Source organism: Eulemur rufifrons, chromosome 15, assembly GCF_041146395.1.
Source record: "Eulemur rufifrons isolate Redbay chromosome 15, OSU_ERuf_1, whole genome shotgun sequence".
NCBI classification, from domain to species: domain Eukaryota; kingdom Metazoa; phylum Chordata; class Mammalia; order Primates; family Lemuridae; genus Eulemur; species Eulemur rufifrons.
This window is the reverse complement of record NC_090997.1, coordinates 73,749,225-73,767,817: the sequence shown is the minus strand read 5'-3', so window position 1 is coordinate 73,767,817 and position 18,593 is coordinate 73,749,225. Positions and strand designations below refer to the sequence as shown.

Below are 18,593 nucleotides of genomic sequence, written 5' to 3'. Positions count from 1 at the left end.
TAAAAATAAAATAGATGTTTGTTGGCCACTAGATACACATTAGTACCTAGCAGTTACAAATATAATGATGTATTCATCAGTAACCCATGAGCCAACACCAACCTGTTTCTTTTCCATTACAACAGAAGTACCTGAATATCCTCATTGGAGTTGTACTGATTATTCAAAGAGAGTACAATGCAGTTCATTTGGACTGCCTTAGATTGAACAAATGAAAAAGCTTCAAGCTAACTTTATGAACTCCATAGGCATAATTTCTATGCAAATTATAAGTGGATATTTTCTTCCATTTTTTTAAATATTTTATGCTTCAAAGAGGTTCTCACCTCCTGCCTCACTCTAATACTCATTCTCACAAAAGCAGAATAGTTTCTCTTTAAGCCACATATTTTGGAAATATATCATGCAATCAATCTATTTTGTTGAAAAATATTTCAATGCTTTTGGAAATTTGTTGTGAGCTAATCATTTGTTGATTTATAATATTTGTTTTATCAATACTTTATTTTTGTGTTTTCAGATTCCAAGAAAACAAAAAAACCTGCAGAAGGTACTGAAAATATTTCCTTTTTCTGTCTTATATTTGAGGAATCCTAGAAATAACATTATTTCTTAAGGATTAATATAGAGAAAATATTATACATGGTACAGTGGAGAAAATATAGTAATTAATAAAGAGAGTGAGAGAGTCAAATCTTTTCTGACAATACTGCAATGAAAAATACTTGGCAGTAATAAAAAATAAATATTGCATATATTTACCTTTCACTGTAATTATTTTTTAAGAAATATTTACTTAGCAAGAAATTGAACCATGTTTAGTATCAAACATTTACTTTACTAGAAAGCATATATTCAATTAGTTTTGGATACACCAACATCAATGAGGAACTAAATTGTTCCTTTAAGTCTTGAATGGAATCATAACTCATTTGGCAAGTTTATCTGTGTCCCTGGACTCGTTCCCATGTGTTTATGTGTACAATGAGTTTATGAATTCACAAGTGTTTAGGAAGAGTACCAGGTGTAAATAATTTAAAATGGTTAACCAGTATAATCTAAGGTTAATTCATTGTCAAATAATGTTTTTCAATCAAATTATGTAAGCACCTATGATAATTGACAATACTTCAGAGCACAATTCACTGTGAAATTTAAGGGGAAAAAATGGGGAGAGAGGTCAGAAAAATTATGGTCTAATCAATATAGTGGGTAGTAAATTTTATTTTTAACGGTTTTAAGAGCAATGACTTTCTGTTTATATTTCTTTCAGCAGAACAACCCAAGGGAAAAAGTAAGGAAATGCATGAAAAGTGTTTTTGGGTACATTTTTTTCTTTTTACTGCTATTATTGGCCTGTTGATATATTAATATTTAGACCTACAGTTTTGAATCTGTCTTGCCTATGTTTTATGCATGTGAACTCTGTTTGTTGTTTTTGTTAAAATTAAAGAATACACAACCTACGGGATCAGAATAGACTGAAAAACCATGCAATCACCTAATAACACTATTCACAGGCTCATAATGAAAAATACAACTGCATTCCATTAACCCAAACTGTCATGTTTTTGTAAATTTAGTCTTCTTAAGCTGGTTAGTTCTTAGTCCTCAGAAAAGACTGAAGTTCTTTGCCAGGCTACTTTTATAGCCTCTTTCCTATTATTTTTCTTCTTGTAATCCATAAATATTTTGGTATGTTCACATGATGTATGACATTTTGTCCATAACATGATTTTGCCCCCATAGGCACTATGGGCTATGTCTAATGTTGCTTGGGATCCATATCTTAAGTCTTATCCTGTTGCTTTAACACACTATTAACCTGTTTGCTAATAATTCAGTAAAACTCAATGTCTTGAGATTGTGTCTTTTGCAAATATAGGTTCTCCTCTAAAGAAAATAGGAAATATTTAACAAATGAAAACAAAAAAACAACTTAACCAATTAGCCATTAAAAATCAACACATTTCCAGGAATATAGAGGTTTTAGGCTCCAGCTATCAAGAACATGTTCTAAAATGTACACCAATTTTTTAAAATCATTTATGTATGTTTTGGCCCTGCAAAAAGTTAGGGCACTGAGACATTCTGTGTCATAAAAATGCTCTAAAATGCCCTGTGGAGAGACTCAAGAAATTATACTACAACTCAGCCAGGGGGAGCAATCCATCTATAGAGAAGTATGTGTTCCTACAGTCTTAGATTTATTTGTGTGCACAGTTGCTGGTAAGTACTGGCACAGGAAGACAGAAATCTCTCTATAAACAACTGCACCAGCAGGAAAATGGAGGACAACTGGAGATTTGAAAAATGGTATTAAATTTTTTATATATGTATAAATAACACCTAAAGCCCTCACTTTATTGCAGTCTATATGATTTAAAAGCTCTTGCTGACATACTGCAATTCATGGCAATCATCAGGGCATTGATGCATTTAATAAATAAACATGCCTTGCCAGGCATTAATTCACAACTCAACTGTTTCCCTTGTCTGTGGATTGTGACTTGGGCAGTGATAGGGAGAAAAAATAGTTTTCTTCAAAACAATTATTAGTTCTTTTCAAATTAAAGTGTTTGCTCTGGTTTATCATCTAGACTTGCCCTTATTATTGTTATTATTGCATCTTTCAATTTGTTTGATTGTTTTTTTTTTTTTTTTGTCCTCAAGATCGCTTCATCCAATTACAAACTCCAGTACTATATTTTATTTTGCTTCTACTTTTCCAGTCATCACACCTTAAAAAGCTGTTCTTTCTGTACTTTAAAAGTATTTCATTTTAGAGAAACAGGACAAGGAGTACATGGGGCCTTCCTGTACATTTTGCAGATTCCTGTGATCTATATATAACTGCTTCCAAATTAGAAGTTAAAAAAAAAAAAAAAAACACTTCAAAAAGTCAATCATGGGGATGATTTGGCAGTCCCTGTAGAATTGAAGGGTAAATTAAATTATATTTATTAAGATAATTCAATAATTACATCCAGAACTATTCTATATAATTAACCTTTCATTATATATAAAATGAGAGCCTTTTCTTGCATATTGTTCCAAATTGGCACAGGTATTTTTCTGTTCATATGACGACTTTCTTATAAGATTGGGAGTCTTCTATTTTAACTTTGAGTCTTACATACAGCTGGTGTTCGGTTTTGATGCATACCCAAATCTGCTTCCAGTACATTTTTTTACTGTCATTCCTTTACAAATTTCTTAGAAATGTTTTATAATTGGAGCTTCAGTTCAGCAATAGCTTACACAATGCATTTAATTGCTCTTCATTTGCCAGACAACATTTAGTAATGTTCTTACTACTTTTAATTTTAGCCAAGTCACCTAATCTTCTTCTTTTGACCATCAATACTTGGTTAAGCCATTTGTTTTATTTGATTTACTGCCTTCACACTATCTTAGGAGTGGATAAGTTGCTCACTATACTTGCATAACTATTAATACCACCTGATAACAAAATTGTACAATTTGTGAAAGATTGAGGTGATGACCACGGAAGATTCTATTACATTCCGTTTCTAAAAGTGAGCTTGTAGAACTTTTTTTAGTATAAATATCTTCTAGTCTTCAAAACCTCTTCATTAAATAAAACTTTAAGAAACCTCTCAGTTCCTTTTCCTTAAAATATCAGATAGTAATATGTCTATGTTAAAGCATTTCTTGAAAATCTTCTTTTAAATTAATTTGACAAGCTTGTCAAGGCAAAATAAATAAGAATAGAAATGTAGATGATAGCTCTTCATATAAAATCAGTGCTTATTATAATGTAAATGTCAGCTTAATCTTAAGAACAGAATAATGCTTTGTCTCATATAATATTGACAAAAGTGGGTTTTTAAGAAGAAACTCTATATAAAGAGGACTCCATAAGGAGCATTCATCCTAAAAACAAGGCAAGTGTGTTTTGTTTCCCTCTGAAACTTCTTAGTCTATTTTAGTGTCTTAAATCTGCTTCACTAAAGCCTTTGTCTTAACTAAATAAATATCTCTTCAACATGAGAAGATCCTTAGAAGAGGTAGTACATGTGAAATTTGTTCATCTTTACCTTGATGAGAATTATTTTTAAAACAGCCGCAATAATTATCCTTTGTGCTTATTATTTTATCCCAAATTTTAATTTCATGTTGATATAATATGATAGAAAATTAAATTTTTTTCCATGCTTTATGGACTGTATTTTACTTTTCTGATCCATGAAAAATTTGAATTCCTCTAATATTTTGAATGTTTTGATGTTGCTCTATGAGATAACTCACTCCTGAGGGAAATGGAAGGAAAGAATTATTCTAAATATACAATCTTATACTTTTCATGGCAGTTGTTACTAGTTGTTGCAATTTGGGATCAGCACATGCATGTCTCTTTATGCGAAAACAATTAACTTGAGACTCATAAAACTGGAATGATAATAATTATAACAATAATAATATATTTCAGAACAGGAAAAGAAAGAAAAACACGTAGAACAAGGTAACTCTTTTTAAATTCTTCTATCCTGTTAATTTTTTATTTTTTAATTTCTAATTGAAAACTGAATTGCAATTGCATGGCATGGAATGCTGATTTTTTTTTTTTTTCTTTTCTTGTTTGATACAGCAAAGTCACCAAAGAAGGAACATTCAGGTAAGTAAGACTGGTAAGACTCTTTCTACCTGATGTCCAATGTTTATAAATGCTGCAGCTTCAGAGAAGTAGGAAGGCAATGACAGTGAAGGGCAGGTAATCCTTCTACCTCAGTCTTTTTTCAAGTTCATGACATAGCCTTAACATTAATGCAGTTTGAGAAAAAGACAGCCGAATGTGTTACGCTCTTGCTCCTCAGTGTATGTTCTCTGAACTAGCAGCATTGAGATCAGCTAACAGGTTGCTAGAAATGTGTGATTTCCAGCAGCACCCCACACCTACTGAATCAGAATCTGCCGGTTCACGAGATTCCCAGTGGATTCATCCGTGTAGGGTTTGGAAAGCACTGTTTCACAGTGTAGTGTATAAACAAAACAGAACAAGAACAAAGCATTTCTTTAAAATGCATTTTTATTGCTTTGCTTTTAAAATACGGAATATTCAATTCCAGTGAATATTCTTTCCCTATCTATAATGTTACTTAATAACATTTCTTTTTTGCTCTAGGGAGTTGCAGTTAAGAGTAGAGGTAGATTTTGCCCTGAATATATTTATATATTCTAATGAGAAAAAAATTAAATTGAGAGCCAAACAACCAAACAAAAACTAAAAGTACAAATGCAGTTGGTATGAATACCAAATAGCTTTCTTAAAGTTTCCTAGTATTTAACCTGCCCAATTAATCATTGCAAATGAAAATTTCTGAAATTTCTACTGACCTAATTTAAAAACCTCACCTGTTGATTTTGCGTGGGTAACTCCTACTTAAAGAGCTTCACTGAGATTTCTTTGTGTGTTATTTGTGTGTGTACAGGCAGTCTTACATAATGTCCATTAGTCATTCTCAATGTTATGTCAATAACCATGCAAATATAGATGAACTGTGGTCCCACCCTGTCATAACCATAGTAAACCACACGTCTGAAGCCACATTTCATTTTCTTTCTTCAAGTTCCTGAGACAACGCATCTGTTTATGTCTCTCCAACTAGTTTTCTTACCTTTATAATAGCACTTAATATATTATTATAATCATATTATCTTTCCCTTTTTCTGCTTTAAATAGTCAGAAATTAGAAGGTAGAGACTATTTTTTACTTCTTTATTCCCAGGGAGCCTATAATACTGCCAGCACACAGTGGGCACTGGATAATGATTGATTAGGTGAAAAGAAAAACATTAAATGGAATAATCAAGTTTTGTAAAATTTGAAGATTGAATGACTTTCAAATAATTTTCAAGATGGAATAATGGCACATTCCACCATTTCACATTAGCAGTCATGCTATTTAGCCTTTGGGAAGGGATATCTGTCTACTTTGCAGACGACAGCCTATTTGTTCACAGGTTCATTCCCACAAATGTGAGAAACACATATTCTCACTTATGTACATATGCAGGAAGCTAAAATAGATCATATATCATAGAAACATGGAGAGACATACAGAATGACTATTGGTGTAACCAGTTTTAAGAGTTTTAATAGTTAGATATTACTGTCTACTAGTAAACCTGACAAAATATAGTAATTTAAATTACTTGAAATCATTATCTGTTCATTTTAGGGTGTGATTACAGTGCAGCAACTTAGCAGTAATTAAGTTTATTTTTAAAATTGAAACCTTTGGATAATTTATCAAGTAAATTCATTCTTTTCATACCATTTCATAGACTTTAAAGAAAATGCACTTACTATATATAAATAAAATCAGATCCTTAGATGTTTTAAAATGGAAAACATAGTGAATGAGTCATGAATGAGGATTTTGTGCTCATTTTTTATTGATACCAAACAAAAAGAAATCTGTGGTTCATGGAACATATTTAGAGGATATCAAAGAAAATGACACAATATTGTATTTTCTCTTTCTCTGATCTATTTTTTCTTTATTTTCCAAGATTAACCATAAACTCTTTTAAAAAGCTAAAATAACCTTAAAAATAGTTTAGAAAGATAAGTAGACTTGTAATTAATGTAGATTGTATTTTTTCTTGTCATTAACAGCTCCAAGTGAAAAACAAGTAAAAGCAAGTATGTTGAATAAAACCTTTAAAGATGAGCATATTTTAGCAGCTACTCTTTTGAGTTTTCTGCTATAGACAATGCTAATGCTAATTTTTGAGGCTGGCTTACCAGTTACTTGGTGTGATTTTTTTCTTGTGTTGAAATAATATGCAAAATTACTCATCCCTGTATTTTCTGTGAATTCATTCTTTTTAAAATTTATTTATAGAGCTTTTCATTTGTAAATGCTAATTTGTCCAGAGACCATAACTCCTTTTTGAATTGCCTATATTTTTGCTTTCCATTTTGCAGAATGATAAGAAATCTCTTCAGTTTCTTAAACACATCAGACTTAATTATCCTAATGATTAATCCCATGATCAAATCAGATGGCAACATAATATGTCTACTATAAATATCATGTTTTTACTGAAATGTATCCTGCCAAAACTTTATTAACTACTGCTCTTATATCATAATTTCCTTTTAAGGTTTATATCCTTAGATCCTGAAATATTGACTGATAACCAGAACATACTATGGCATTTACATCAATGGTAGCTTTGACATTATACTTAGGGAGAAATGCTGATTTCTTTGTTTATATTTCTCAGTCTGATGAAGTATCTGACAGAATGTCATTAATGAAAATTATTTTAAGAATAATGGAAAGCATTTTATTTTAGGAAAAAATATGTTTAACTTTTCTATGCTTTGCATATAGGATTCATAGTCAAAGTTCTATGCATGAAGAAAATGTGCTTATATATTTTGGGGGAAGGTTAGAGATGCATAAGTATTGAGAATGGTACTAATACATAAATGTGTATTTTATTTAGTGCAGAGATACTGAGACAGAGTCTATCACTGGAGAATTTACCAGAGAGTAATTAAAAAATGTATTGAGTAGCTTGGTGGGCATGTGTAAAAAAAAAAAAAATTCAGTTAGAAGTACATACATATAGACCTTGAGGACTTTAGAAGAGAGGCTTGACACAAATCTGAAGTTCCATTTATGTTTTCATGAAAAATTTTAGTTGAATGTAAAGCTTATTGGAACTCTATGTTATGGAGACCTCATTGTGCTAATACTTCGTAGAAATACATATTCTAGAAAATACATAAAACAAAACTGACAACTTTGCAGCACTAGTAGAGAACTTTAAATTGAAGATTATGCTGAAGATCAACATTTTCTTCCAAGGAAAGTGTGCCATATAGATAAAAATGTTCATTTCCAATAAAAAAAATCTGTAAGTTCTATCTATGAAACACAATATCCAATCAGGTTTTGAAGATATCAGCATCTTTAGCAGGATATTAGCAAATTAGGTTGCCAATTACCTTAAACCTATTATAAAAGTTTCAAAAGAGTTAATATTCAACTACCTATATAGTTGAGAGATTTGTACTTGACGTGAACATTATCCTTTAACAAAAAAATTAATTAGAGTTAATCCACAAATCATTTAATTTCTCTGATAACTATGTGATCATCTGTTTCCCCAACTGAGAACTGTTGTTTGGCATTGATACCATAGGACAGAAGAATATTGGACACAGCTGCTAGATACATTGGACTATTTGTAAAGTTAATGCCTAAGGTGCAAATCACATATCATTATAAATACTCTTGAAAAGCCTTTAAATCCTGCATATAGTGTGGTACCCATAGTTTTGTGTACATTGCCTACACATATGGGATATGATTTTCTATTATCTTAAGGTATGAGAGCAAATTAGAGAGTAAGATACATAGCTGAATTAATATAAATTAGGTATTATGTGATATAATTCCATAGTATTGAATTTAAAAGAATAAGTGAGATTGACAGAGTTAGAGCAAGTCCAAGGAAAAAGTAAAAGGAGCTTTGTCATTACTAATGGATTAAAGGAAATAAATAGAAGGTGGATTGAGTGCATGGTGTGGAACTGTTTCCTCAAGGATAGCTGGCAATGACCAGACTCTAGAAGGAGATAAGAAAGGATTCTTTCCAAGAACTTTCAAAGGGAGATTCTGAGGGTCCTGCCAACACCTTGATTTTGGACTACTAGCCTCCAGAACTGTAAAAGAATGAATTTCTATTGTTTTTCTCTACCCCACAGTTTAAAGGCAACCCTAGGAAACTAATACAGCATGTAACTATGAAAACAGTAAATAAGTGAGTGATTTAACTATGGCTCATTTATATATAAGATTGGTGAGAAGTAAAGCGAGGACACATGGAAGATCTTGAGCAATGAGAAAGTGGTCAGATCAAAGGAATTAAAGTATTAATGGGGTCAGATATTATTTAAAGGAAGTTTTTGAGTAAGTAAAGGGAAGAAATGGTACTGGAGAATATGATTTTTGAAATCAAAGTTCTGACAGTAAAGGAAAAGTCTAAGGACGTATATGTAGTAATGATCAGAGAAATGGGGTTTCTAGTTTCCTAAAGTGAGGAGGTGAAGGAAATGAGAGATCACATGGTTGTATGGATTGTATCAGTGACCCCCAACCCTGGTTAAATATTAGAGTATCCTAGAAAGCTTGTAAATCTACCCTTATCCAGTACTCTGTAGCCCACCTCAGACATTTGAATATCATAGACTTACACAAACTCCCCAGCTTATTCTAATGTGCAATATGCAGTCAGGGTTAAGAGTGGTTCTTAATGAAATCCCACAGTAGTAGCAGTGGAGATGGTGATAACTATGTACGAAAATGTTCAGTGAATGACAGGACATGGCCACAAGGTTGGTTGATGACAACAATAAAGAGGAGTAGAGCCTAGTGCACCCTGATAGCATGTGCTTCAAAAGAACTGAGATTTGGAGGAAGCAAGGAGATAATTTATAAAAAGTAATGAGAAGCAAAGAGGATATATACATCACTTCCAGAAACCTTGGTATGTGGGGGTAGAAAAACAAACATTCTCCATTTTAGAAAACTGCTTGTAGGGGATGCAGTGTCCTTAGGGAGCTAGTGTTTGATTAAAGGAAGAAAGTAAAATGAACATTCTGAGAAAAGGCTGAGGATACAGGAATGAGTGCTGCTGATGGACAGAGAACATGAAGGAAGAGCTTTGGAAATAGGTCAGTTTTTAGAGAAATACAGAGCCATATGGACTCTGTTTTCTACTGGAAGGCTGAGACTCATGGTAGTAACCAAAGAAAGCAAGGATGGGGATCACAGTGGAATTGGTCTCAATTAACTCATAGGGGAAGTCTGGTAATCAGTTTCCAAAGTGTGGTCTAGATCAGCATCATAAGCATCACCTGGGAACCGATTAGAAATGCAGAACCCCTGGTCATGTCCCAGACATTCTGGGCCCAGCATCTGTGTTTTGCAGCCCTCCAGGGTACTCTGATGCATGCTAAAGTTTAAGAATCATTCTTCTGATGTCTTTATCTAGAAGATACAAAACGCCTAGGGGTCTGTTTGGTTCTGGAGCTCAAGGTCTTGAGACAGCTCAAAGAAGAGGATATTTACATGGTTTCTGCCTAGACTTAAATTGTAAGTCTTGTGGTATCTAACATTGTGGAATTGAAACCAGAATGTGATGCGAGGGCCTCCTTTTGGTGTCTGATCTCTCTGATAGCCCAGCGTCTTGTGGCACGGGAGGACAAGGTGTTTGACGACTCTGCTTGTTTGGTTTTTCCCAGAGCCTCAACTGCTTAGTATATATGGGTGAAGGGAAACATATACAAATACCAACAAGAATAAATAAAAAATATATATGTCCAGGGGAACAACCTCAACTAGTAAAAATTTATAAAATGAGTAAATAAAACTTTGTAAAAATTCACCAGCTCATCATTTTTTTTTTTTTTTTTTTCTTTTCCTGTGGGCTAGAGAAAACTTCAACTTTAACCAGCCTTGATTTGTGGTCCAACATTTTGTACTAGGGGCAGCATTTCAGATTATGTCTTCAGGGTAGCTTTCATCTTCCACACTAGGTATTCAGAGAAACCTAAGAAGCCATTTTTGGCTATTTTTATTCTCTTTCACACTCCCTTTCCCTCTCAAAGCACCATTCAAATGGAATTTTCTATAATACTATGGCTAACCTTTTACAATGTAAAGCTAATTGATTGAGGTCAAATACTGTTTGTCCTTAATCAGTATGAAAGGCTAAACCACCTTTGACAGCCTCTATCATAATTAAAGACTAAACAGACAAGGCATTTTAGGTGTTCTTCCATAAAATCCATGTATCAATTAAGATTTCACTGTAAACCAACAAATTAGTATCCTATTGTATCTTGTGGAATAATCTACCTTCTCTGATGGTCACTGGTTATACAAGCATACAATAGTAATATTGTGGAGTTGTACCTTAGAAGAGAGTTTCTGTATTGTTATTTAAGAAAGTTCAGTAGTTTTTTTAAAAAATACAAGCACTTTGTAGTTTGGTTTTCTCTGCAGCTTGCTTTGCTTTCAGGTCCCGTATGTATTTTTTCTCTTGGTTGGTTTTATTCTAGTCTGATTTAAAATAGCATAAGATATCGATCTGGCATCACTTATGTCCATTTCTCATTCCTTTAATATCTGAATTTGCAGAAACTGAACGAGCCAAAGAAGAAGTTGGTGCTGTCTCAACTAAAAAAGGTATATGCAGCTTAAAGATAAAAATGTCATGACTATAACTTATTTCTGCTAAGATTTCTAAGTTAATATATTGTTTTATGCTTATAGAAGATATGTATTTATTGATTTTACTATTTTATTGATACAGAAACAACCCAACTTTGCAAAAGATTTGTAGTATCTAACAAGGGTTTGTTGATAGTGTTCTAGCACAAATAAATTTATTCCGTTAGGACCATAAATTAAAACTAGTAATTATAGTGAAATTGTAAGTTAGTTTTGAAAAAATTTTACAAATATAACTGTTTAAACTCAGTAGGATCCTAGTTATCAAGAGAATATTCAAATTCAATATACTGCCCTAGGAGATTAGGGCTTGAACAAATAAAACTTTGACTAATAGAACTCAAAGGAGTAATGTTTACTTTGTGCAAAAATAGTATCAAATTAGGAAACGTATTCTATGAGACACTGACTTGGGGACATTTTGCTTTAACAAACATGTTGAAAAATTTGGAATGAAATCAATAATATATCCATTGTCTTTAGAAATATATCAAGAAACAATTTAACAAGTTTATCCTTAACATACACTCACATGCACACACATGCACACACACAAACCTACACACATACTCTTAAACAATACTCTATTAAAATGACATAAAATCTCCTCCTAAAAAAACTATTTTATTGCATATGCTTTATATAGAGAATATATAACAGGATTATAAGGAGATATAAAATATATATGACACATATCCACATGCTCAATCCCAAAGAATTTATACATACAAATATACATGAATATAAATTAATATATAAATTTATGTTAGTAAATAAATTATAATATAAATTAATATTTTAGGTAATACATAAGTTAATATATAAATTATATGTACATATTTATGTCTAAGGGAAGACAACAAAAATTAAAGATTCATAAAGAAAATATGAACTGCAATGTAAGATAATACTTAGAAGCAATTAAGTTATCAAAATTAATGGACGTCCTCTTTCAAATTCAGCTCTATTATTTCTGAATTTACAGTAAGTAGGAATGTAAGCTGTTTTCTAATCATTTTTCCATATAATCTAATATTTCTGAGTCATTTTTGAGGCTAGCGATCACCATACATGTTTCATTGACATCATTTGTACTGTAAGTGGCAGAGTCATGAATTTACCAGAAGTTCGTATGAATGTGTCTTCTTCTTTTGTGGTCACTCTGGAATTGACATTGCTCATTGGTATTAAGTGAAATGTGGGTAAAACCTGGTTGCTTCAGAATGGATAATGCATATTAATGTGAAAAGGCTAGGGTCTTAATATAGAATCAGAAAAATTCATTAATGTAGACATGGATACAGAGTGTATGGGCTCAGTAAGTGGATTTAAGGCCAGGGCACTGATTTTTGTTGAAAGAAAGATCAAAAGTATGGCCAAGTTATTTAATAAGTTAGTTAAGGCTAAGACCACCAAGGTGTTCAAACAGCAGCAGATGGATTTCTTCTGGAATTAGATTTTGGATACTGAGCCTTAGGGAATCCATGACTGTGGCAGACAGTTTAGGGACAGTTAAGAAGCAGAGATTGAACTGTTGGTAGCTGGCTGCCAGCCACAGACCCTGAATCACCTGAACCCTCGGTATTCAGGGTGGAAATACAAGCATACATAGTTTGGGGTCCAATCAGGTCAAATTGGAGTGAGCAGAGAGACAGACTTGAAATTGAACCATCAGTTAGTGAACTTGCCAGAGACTTCAACCAAGAATGATCCCTGAGTTTAGAGTAAGATGAAACATTTTGGTTGCAGTGAAATAGACCCGCTTGCCAGGCTTACAGGAAAGTAAAAAGAAAGAAATAATCTGTGTAATATAAATTATTGCCACCAACTACTTTGCCTCTAGTTGATCGTAGATCTCGTACCCCAATTCTCAATTTAAATATGATTCTACATATTGGGTTTGTCTGCAACTATAACATGAACAGAAACAGGTGTTTCTTCCAAAGGTACCATAAATGTTTTGAAACTCATGTCGGGTTGGGCTTTACCAATTTGACAAATCATAAAGAAAATTAAAGGAGACTTTTCTTATTTGTTGAGAAGATTGTTCATCCCTTACCTCCTCACTGACAATCAGCCACACATGAAAATATGTATTGTTTTCCTCATGTATGTAGTATCCAGTCCCTGAACTCCAAAATGCTTACCATACTTTACAGCATGCCCATCTTCTCATCTTTCACAAGTAGGTAGAATAAGAAAGTAATTTGGGAGTTATTTTTGTTTTAAAGATATTGTAAAATTGCTCTTCTAAATGGAGGCTTGAACTAGGAAATGTGCGAAATGTTAAGTGGATCATTAATTTTTTTGATTCCTTCAAAATTTTTGAAGTTAAAGAATAATTTAATATTTTAAGTTAATTATAATGTGCCAATTTATACCTAGTATAAATTCTTTTATCTGAAGCCAGCTTTTAAGTCTTTTTTTCTTTGGAGATATATAGTATTTTCTCATCAATATGATATTATTTTACTAATTTATATTTGTTTTACACTTTGCAGCTTTCTAGTCATTTCACTTTCATTCAGCATGTATTTATGGATCATATACTATGTGGGACATCAAAGAAAAATTTAAATTTTAATATTGTTCTTGAGCAATTTAAAGTGCTGAAAAAATACAAATCTTTATTGAGTCAATAATTTGGCTGCAGTTTTTACTATCAACTGAAAGTTTTCCATATAACCATAGTTCAACATTTAAAGGCATCAGAGTAGAGAGATAAATATAAAGTGCTGTAAGCATTTAAAAATTATTCTTACCTGGGGAAAATCAAAAGTTTTACCATAAAGGTGACTTTAGAGTTAAGCCTTACATAACAGATAGGGTTTTGCTATGTAACAGTGAGCTGGAAAGATATCTTGGGCATATGAAACAGAGCAAGACAAAGTGATGAGAGTTTGCAGGATGTGCATGAAGAACAGCAAGAGTCTCAAGAACATGGTATAAAGTAATATAACCTGAGTTAATAATGCTGTAAATGGGCTTTATTTTAAGATTGTATTCTATCCCACAGGCAATAGGTAGTCGATGAATAATTATATGACTAACATTAATACATTTACTTTAGGAAGATTAATTCAAAAAGGAAAAATTTGATATAGGCAGATGAGAAAGCTTTCTCAATAATGTAAGTGACAAGTATTAGGACCTGCACTAGGGTACTACTTGTGAGATTGGAAGGGAACGATATAATGTGAACACTATTATAAAAATAGATTCAATGGATTTTCATAACTGGTCAGCTTTGAGAGAAAATAAGAGAAATGATTTAATGACAATGTTTTTCAGACTGGCTGCTAATAGGATATCATTGACATTCTTAATAAAAATTAAGAAGAAAATGAAAAATAGTTTGGAGAAGGGAGAAAAGATTAATGTTAGTATATTTTGTTAATGTGCTAGTGGCCCATGCAGGTACCATCACACAGGTGGCTCTAAAATTAAACTAGAGCTCCGGATGGTGGCAAGGCTGGAGATGTATACATGGTGGCCCCCACATGGTGGTAATGATGAAAATGGTGAGTGAATGAGCTTATCATGAAGAAATGAGGGAGCGTTTACATTTGGGGGAAAAAGTGCAAGATGAGTCAAAGAGAAAAGCAGGAAAAAAAAAAATAACTACAGTGACTCCAGGAAAATGAATCCTGTCAGTAGCAAGGCTGTGGTCACCAAGTCATTGGATTTGTCAGCCGCATAACTATTAATGATTTTTAAAAAGAGAATTTTCAGGGAAATGGCACATGTAGAAGCTAGAAGTTTACAAACTGAGTAAGGGAAGAGGAAGCGAAGGATATGGACAATGATGTTGAAGAAAGTTGACTGGGAATAAAAGAAGAAACAGAATACCAGCTGGTGTTTTGATTTAATCTCTATCTCTCTCTCTTTTAATCTCAGAGGTAAAGCGTTTCTCCTTCTCCTCAACACCAATTTCTCCAGTTTGCTCTTCTTAATCTGTCACCCATTTCATTTTGTGGCAACATCCTCTTTCTCATTACTGGCTTTGTCCCTATCTTGGAAATATATTTTCTCAGCTCCAAAATTTCTTTTCCTTGATTCCCACCTTCCCCCTACCCCCGCCACCATTTTCTCTCCTTCACGTGTCAGCCAGACTTCTGAATGCTAGAGTGCTACCACTGCTTCTCTTGTTCCACAGAGGTAAAGCTTTGTTCCCCACCAGGCGGCTTGTGCTCTGGCTAATGTGATGCCGTTCATGTTGCTAAGCCAACGGAATCATCCCAGTCCTCACATTGCTAGATTTCTCAGGTGCACTTACCACTTTTGTCTCTTCTCTAAACTTCTGTATTATTGGGTTACCATGGCAATACAGTCTCCCAGTTCTCCCCATTTCTGACCTTTATTTCTGGCTCATTTGTATATTTTTTTCTCTGTTGCCTCTTAATTGTTGGTGTTCCCCAGATTCCATTATTAATCCTCCAAACTTCTCATTTTCTACCCTCTCCTAGTGAGATACCTCTACTCTCAAGGTTGAAACTCTGCCTTATATCCTGAAGTTTTTCAATGTTATCATCCCATATCAGAATTTTTTCATGAATTTCAGGCTTGTATGCTCAACTCCTCAATAAATGCCTTCAAATTCACCTTCAGATTCAACCTATCTTAACCTAAACTCCTCATTCCCTCCTCCCAACTTGCTTTTCATCACCAAGGGTAAAACCACCATTCATCTTCTACCTCACTGGTAGAAGTATTACCAGTATTAGGGTATTACAGGCCTGAAATAAGATTGGAAGAATGGATAGGACTTAACCTGTAAAAGCAGGCTGATTGTGTTTTAGGCAGAGGGAAATAAAATAACAGCTTCAATTTACTGAGTTATGTGCCTGCCAGTGGACTGATTTGTTTAAATATTTTTTTTATTTAGGTCTCAAAACAACCCTAGTAGCGTTATCTGCACTTCTCACTTAAAGAGTATGGCTCAAGATTAAATAATGTGTACTCATTTCTGCAGCAATTCAGTGGTAAAACTGGACTATACACTCTAAAACATTGCCTCTTATTCTAGGACACATAATCCTCTAGAATAACCAGAACTATGTTTGATCTTCATGGGAACTTGATAATTCAAGGCTAAACTGCACAGTTCTTTTCTAGCTATAACTCAGTTGGGGGAATTCTTCAAGCCAGGGGTATCTTCGGACTCCTGCCGTTATGTCAACATTGAAAGCCAAGTTGTCTTTTCCTTCCCACTCTCTTGACCCTCTCACTGACCCTAACCCCAATAAAAACAGCAAAATAAGGAGCACAGCATTCATGGGCACTTACCCTATAATGTCTTCCGTTATATAATATTTCTTTACAGGTGCAATTTGTGAGGCTCATAAATATATTAATATTTTTGCTTTTTAGGTTAATATCTTTCTCATTTCAGTGTTATATGGTTTACTCTGTTTTGGAGGTCATGACTTGGGTAACAGACTACTTTCTTGGAAATACAGGGTTTTTTTGGTGAGCATATATTCAGATATTTAGAGTCATTTTTTTTTTTTTTTGGCCAGGTATCATCAAAAGCGAAATTCATATGTTTTTTAATTTCTTCCTTCTTTCTTTCCTTCTTCTCTCCTCCCTCCCTTCCTCCCTTCCTTCCTACCTTCTTTTCCCTTTCCTCTTTCCTCCTCTCTCCTTCCCTCCTCTCCTTTTTTCCCTCCCCACTTTCTCTCTCTCTCTTTCTTGTTGATTATATTGACATTTTGAAAGACCAAGGCCAGTTACCTTGTAGACATTTTTGATTGGTCTGACAATTTCTTCAGAATATTATTTAACATGTTCTCTATATTCTACATTTGATTAAACAGAAAGCTAAATATTTGGCTTAACTGGATTTTAGTTGGGTACTTTGGTAAGAATACTTCAGAGGTAATACTCTACACACCGCACTATATCTTATCGAGAACCTCAGGATGTCTGGATGGCTCACAATGAAGGGATGGTTCTAAGTTACATCAAGGGTTAATTTGGTGACAGCCACATTTCTTCATTTTAAAGTTGTATTTTTCCCTTGCAGCTCTGTATAGGGGGTACTTGGGTGCAATGGCAATAGTTAGTACCCCGTCAATCCTTCATCTAATGGTTGCTAGTGTCCTGTGAAGATTGTTACTTTAATCAATAATTTCAGTGGGATGCACTGATTTGTGTGAATAATTTCTATTGTTTGATGTATAAATAAGTAAACAGTGAATATTCAACCAAGAGCAATAATCTTGGAGAAAGCATAGTTTAAGGGATAGGGCACTTAAAGGATTCTCTTTTGGTTACTGGTGATTTGGGTTGGCTTCATTTAATATTTAAATGAATCTCAAGCATCAATGACTACACTGTTCTTTCAGTTGATTAAACCATGGTTAAGCTTGAATTTAAAGGAGCATTTAGTTGACGTTTGCAAGACACTAAGTGACTCCAGCAATAACCTGGAATGTAAGTAGATTAATCATAGTCCTGTCAAGTGGAATTCTTTGCAGAGCTTGTTTATCAAAGCAGAGTATAAGGAATAACGTAGATAAGAATATAGAAAATATAGAAGGCGGCCAGGGATTGTTACTTTTTTCTCTAATTCTTTAAGATTAGATATAAAACAGGTTTTAGTTGCATTATAGAGAGATGAGAATGTTTAAAAAGCTTTACAGTAGCTTGTTTAGAAGAAATACTTGGTATCAATGAGTTCCAAAACAATTTTTTGAGGAGATGCAGTATTTCTGTCTAGAACTCTTATTTAAACCTTATCTTTGCTTTGCAGCTGCACCTGGAAAGAAAGAAGAGAAAACAACCAAGACAGTGGAGCAAGGTAAAAAAAAATGAAGGAGGTTGACATTATCTTCTTTAGAAAGACAACAACATGCGGAGGAAAGCACTGGATTCAGACAGGCGGAAGACAATAACCTTTAAATCTATTGCTCTATATCACTGTCCTTGCATGTTTCTCTGTGCTAGGGAAAATGTGAGACAGCAATCTGGGTTTGTCTTTCTTTTGTATAACTAAATCTTGAGAATAATTTCAGGACAAGAAAACTCCCCAAATTGCTTAATTGAATCAGGAGAAATGCTAGAAGTTGTTGAGAAGGAAATGATTTGGGGCAACTGGTAGAAACATTTCTGTTTATTTTGTGATTTCCACACCACCTCACTGACCATAGTGTGAAGAAAAAAGATAACCCAATCCTAGTTATGCAAAAATTATTTTATGCTTGAAAATAATAGTAAAACTTAAAACAAAGAAGAAAAGCAACAGCAAAAGTAAGTTATTTGAGTTTATGTTATGACTTCAGCTTTTGAATCTCCCGAGAGGTCTGAAATTTC

General features: G+C 33.4%; 1 protein-coding gene across 1 annotated transcript in view; it reads left to right on the top strand.

Moving 5' to 3' along the window:
• Positions 1 to 18,593, top strand: part of TRDN (triadin) — a 304,482-nt gene that overhangs the window by 169,548 nt on the left and 116,341 nt on the right. Inside the window, exons 16-22 of the mRNA XM_069489089.1 lie at positions 521 to 550; positions 1,274 to 1,294; positions 4,454 to 4,486; positions 4,613 to 4,639; positions 6,644 to 6,670; positions 11,187 to 11,234; positions 18,034 to 18,081. Of these exons, the coding sequence (XP_069345190.1) occupies positions 521 to 550; positions 1,274 to 1,294; positions 4,454 to 4,486; positions 4,613 to 4,639; positions 6,644 to 6,670; positions 11,187 to 11,234; positions 18,034 to 18,081 (234 nt within the window). The remainder of the gene's footprint in view (positions 1 to 520; positions 551 to 1,273; positions 1,295 to 4,453; positions 4,487 to 4,612; positions 4,640 to 6,643; positions 6,671 to 11,186; positions 11,235 to 18,033; positions 18,082 to 18,593) is intronic.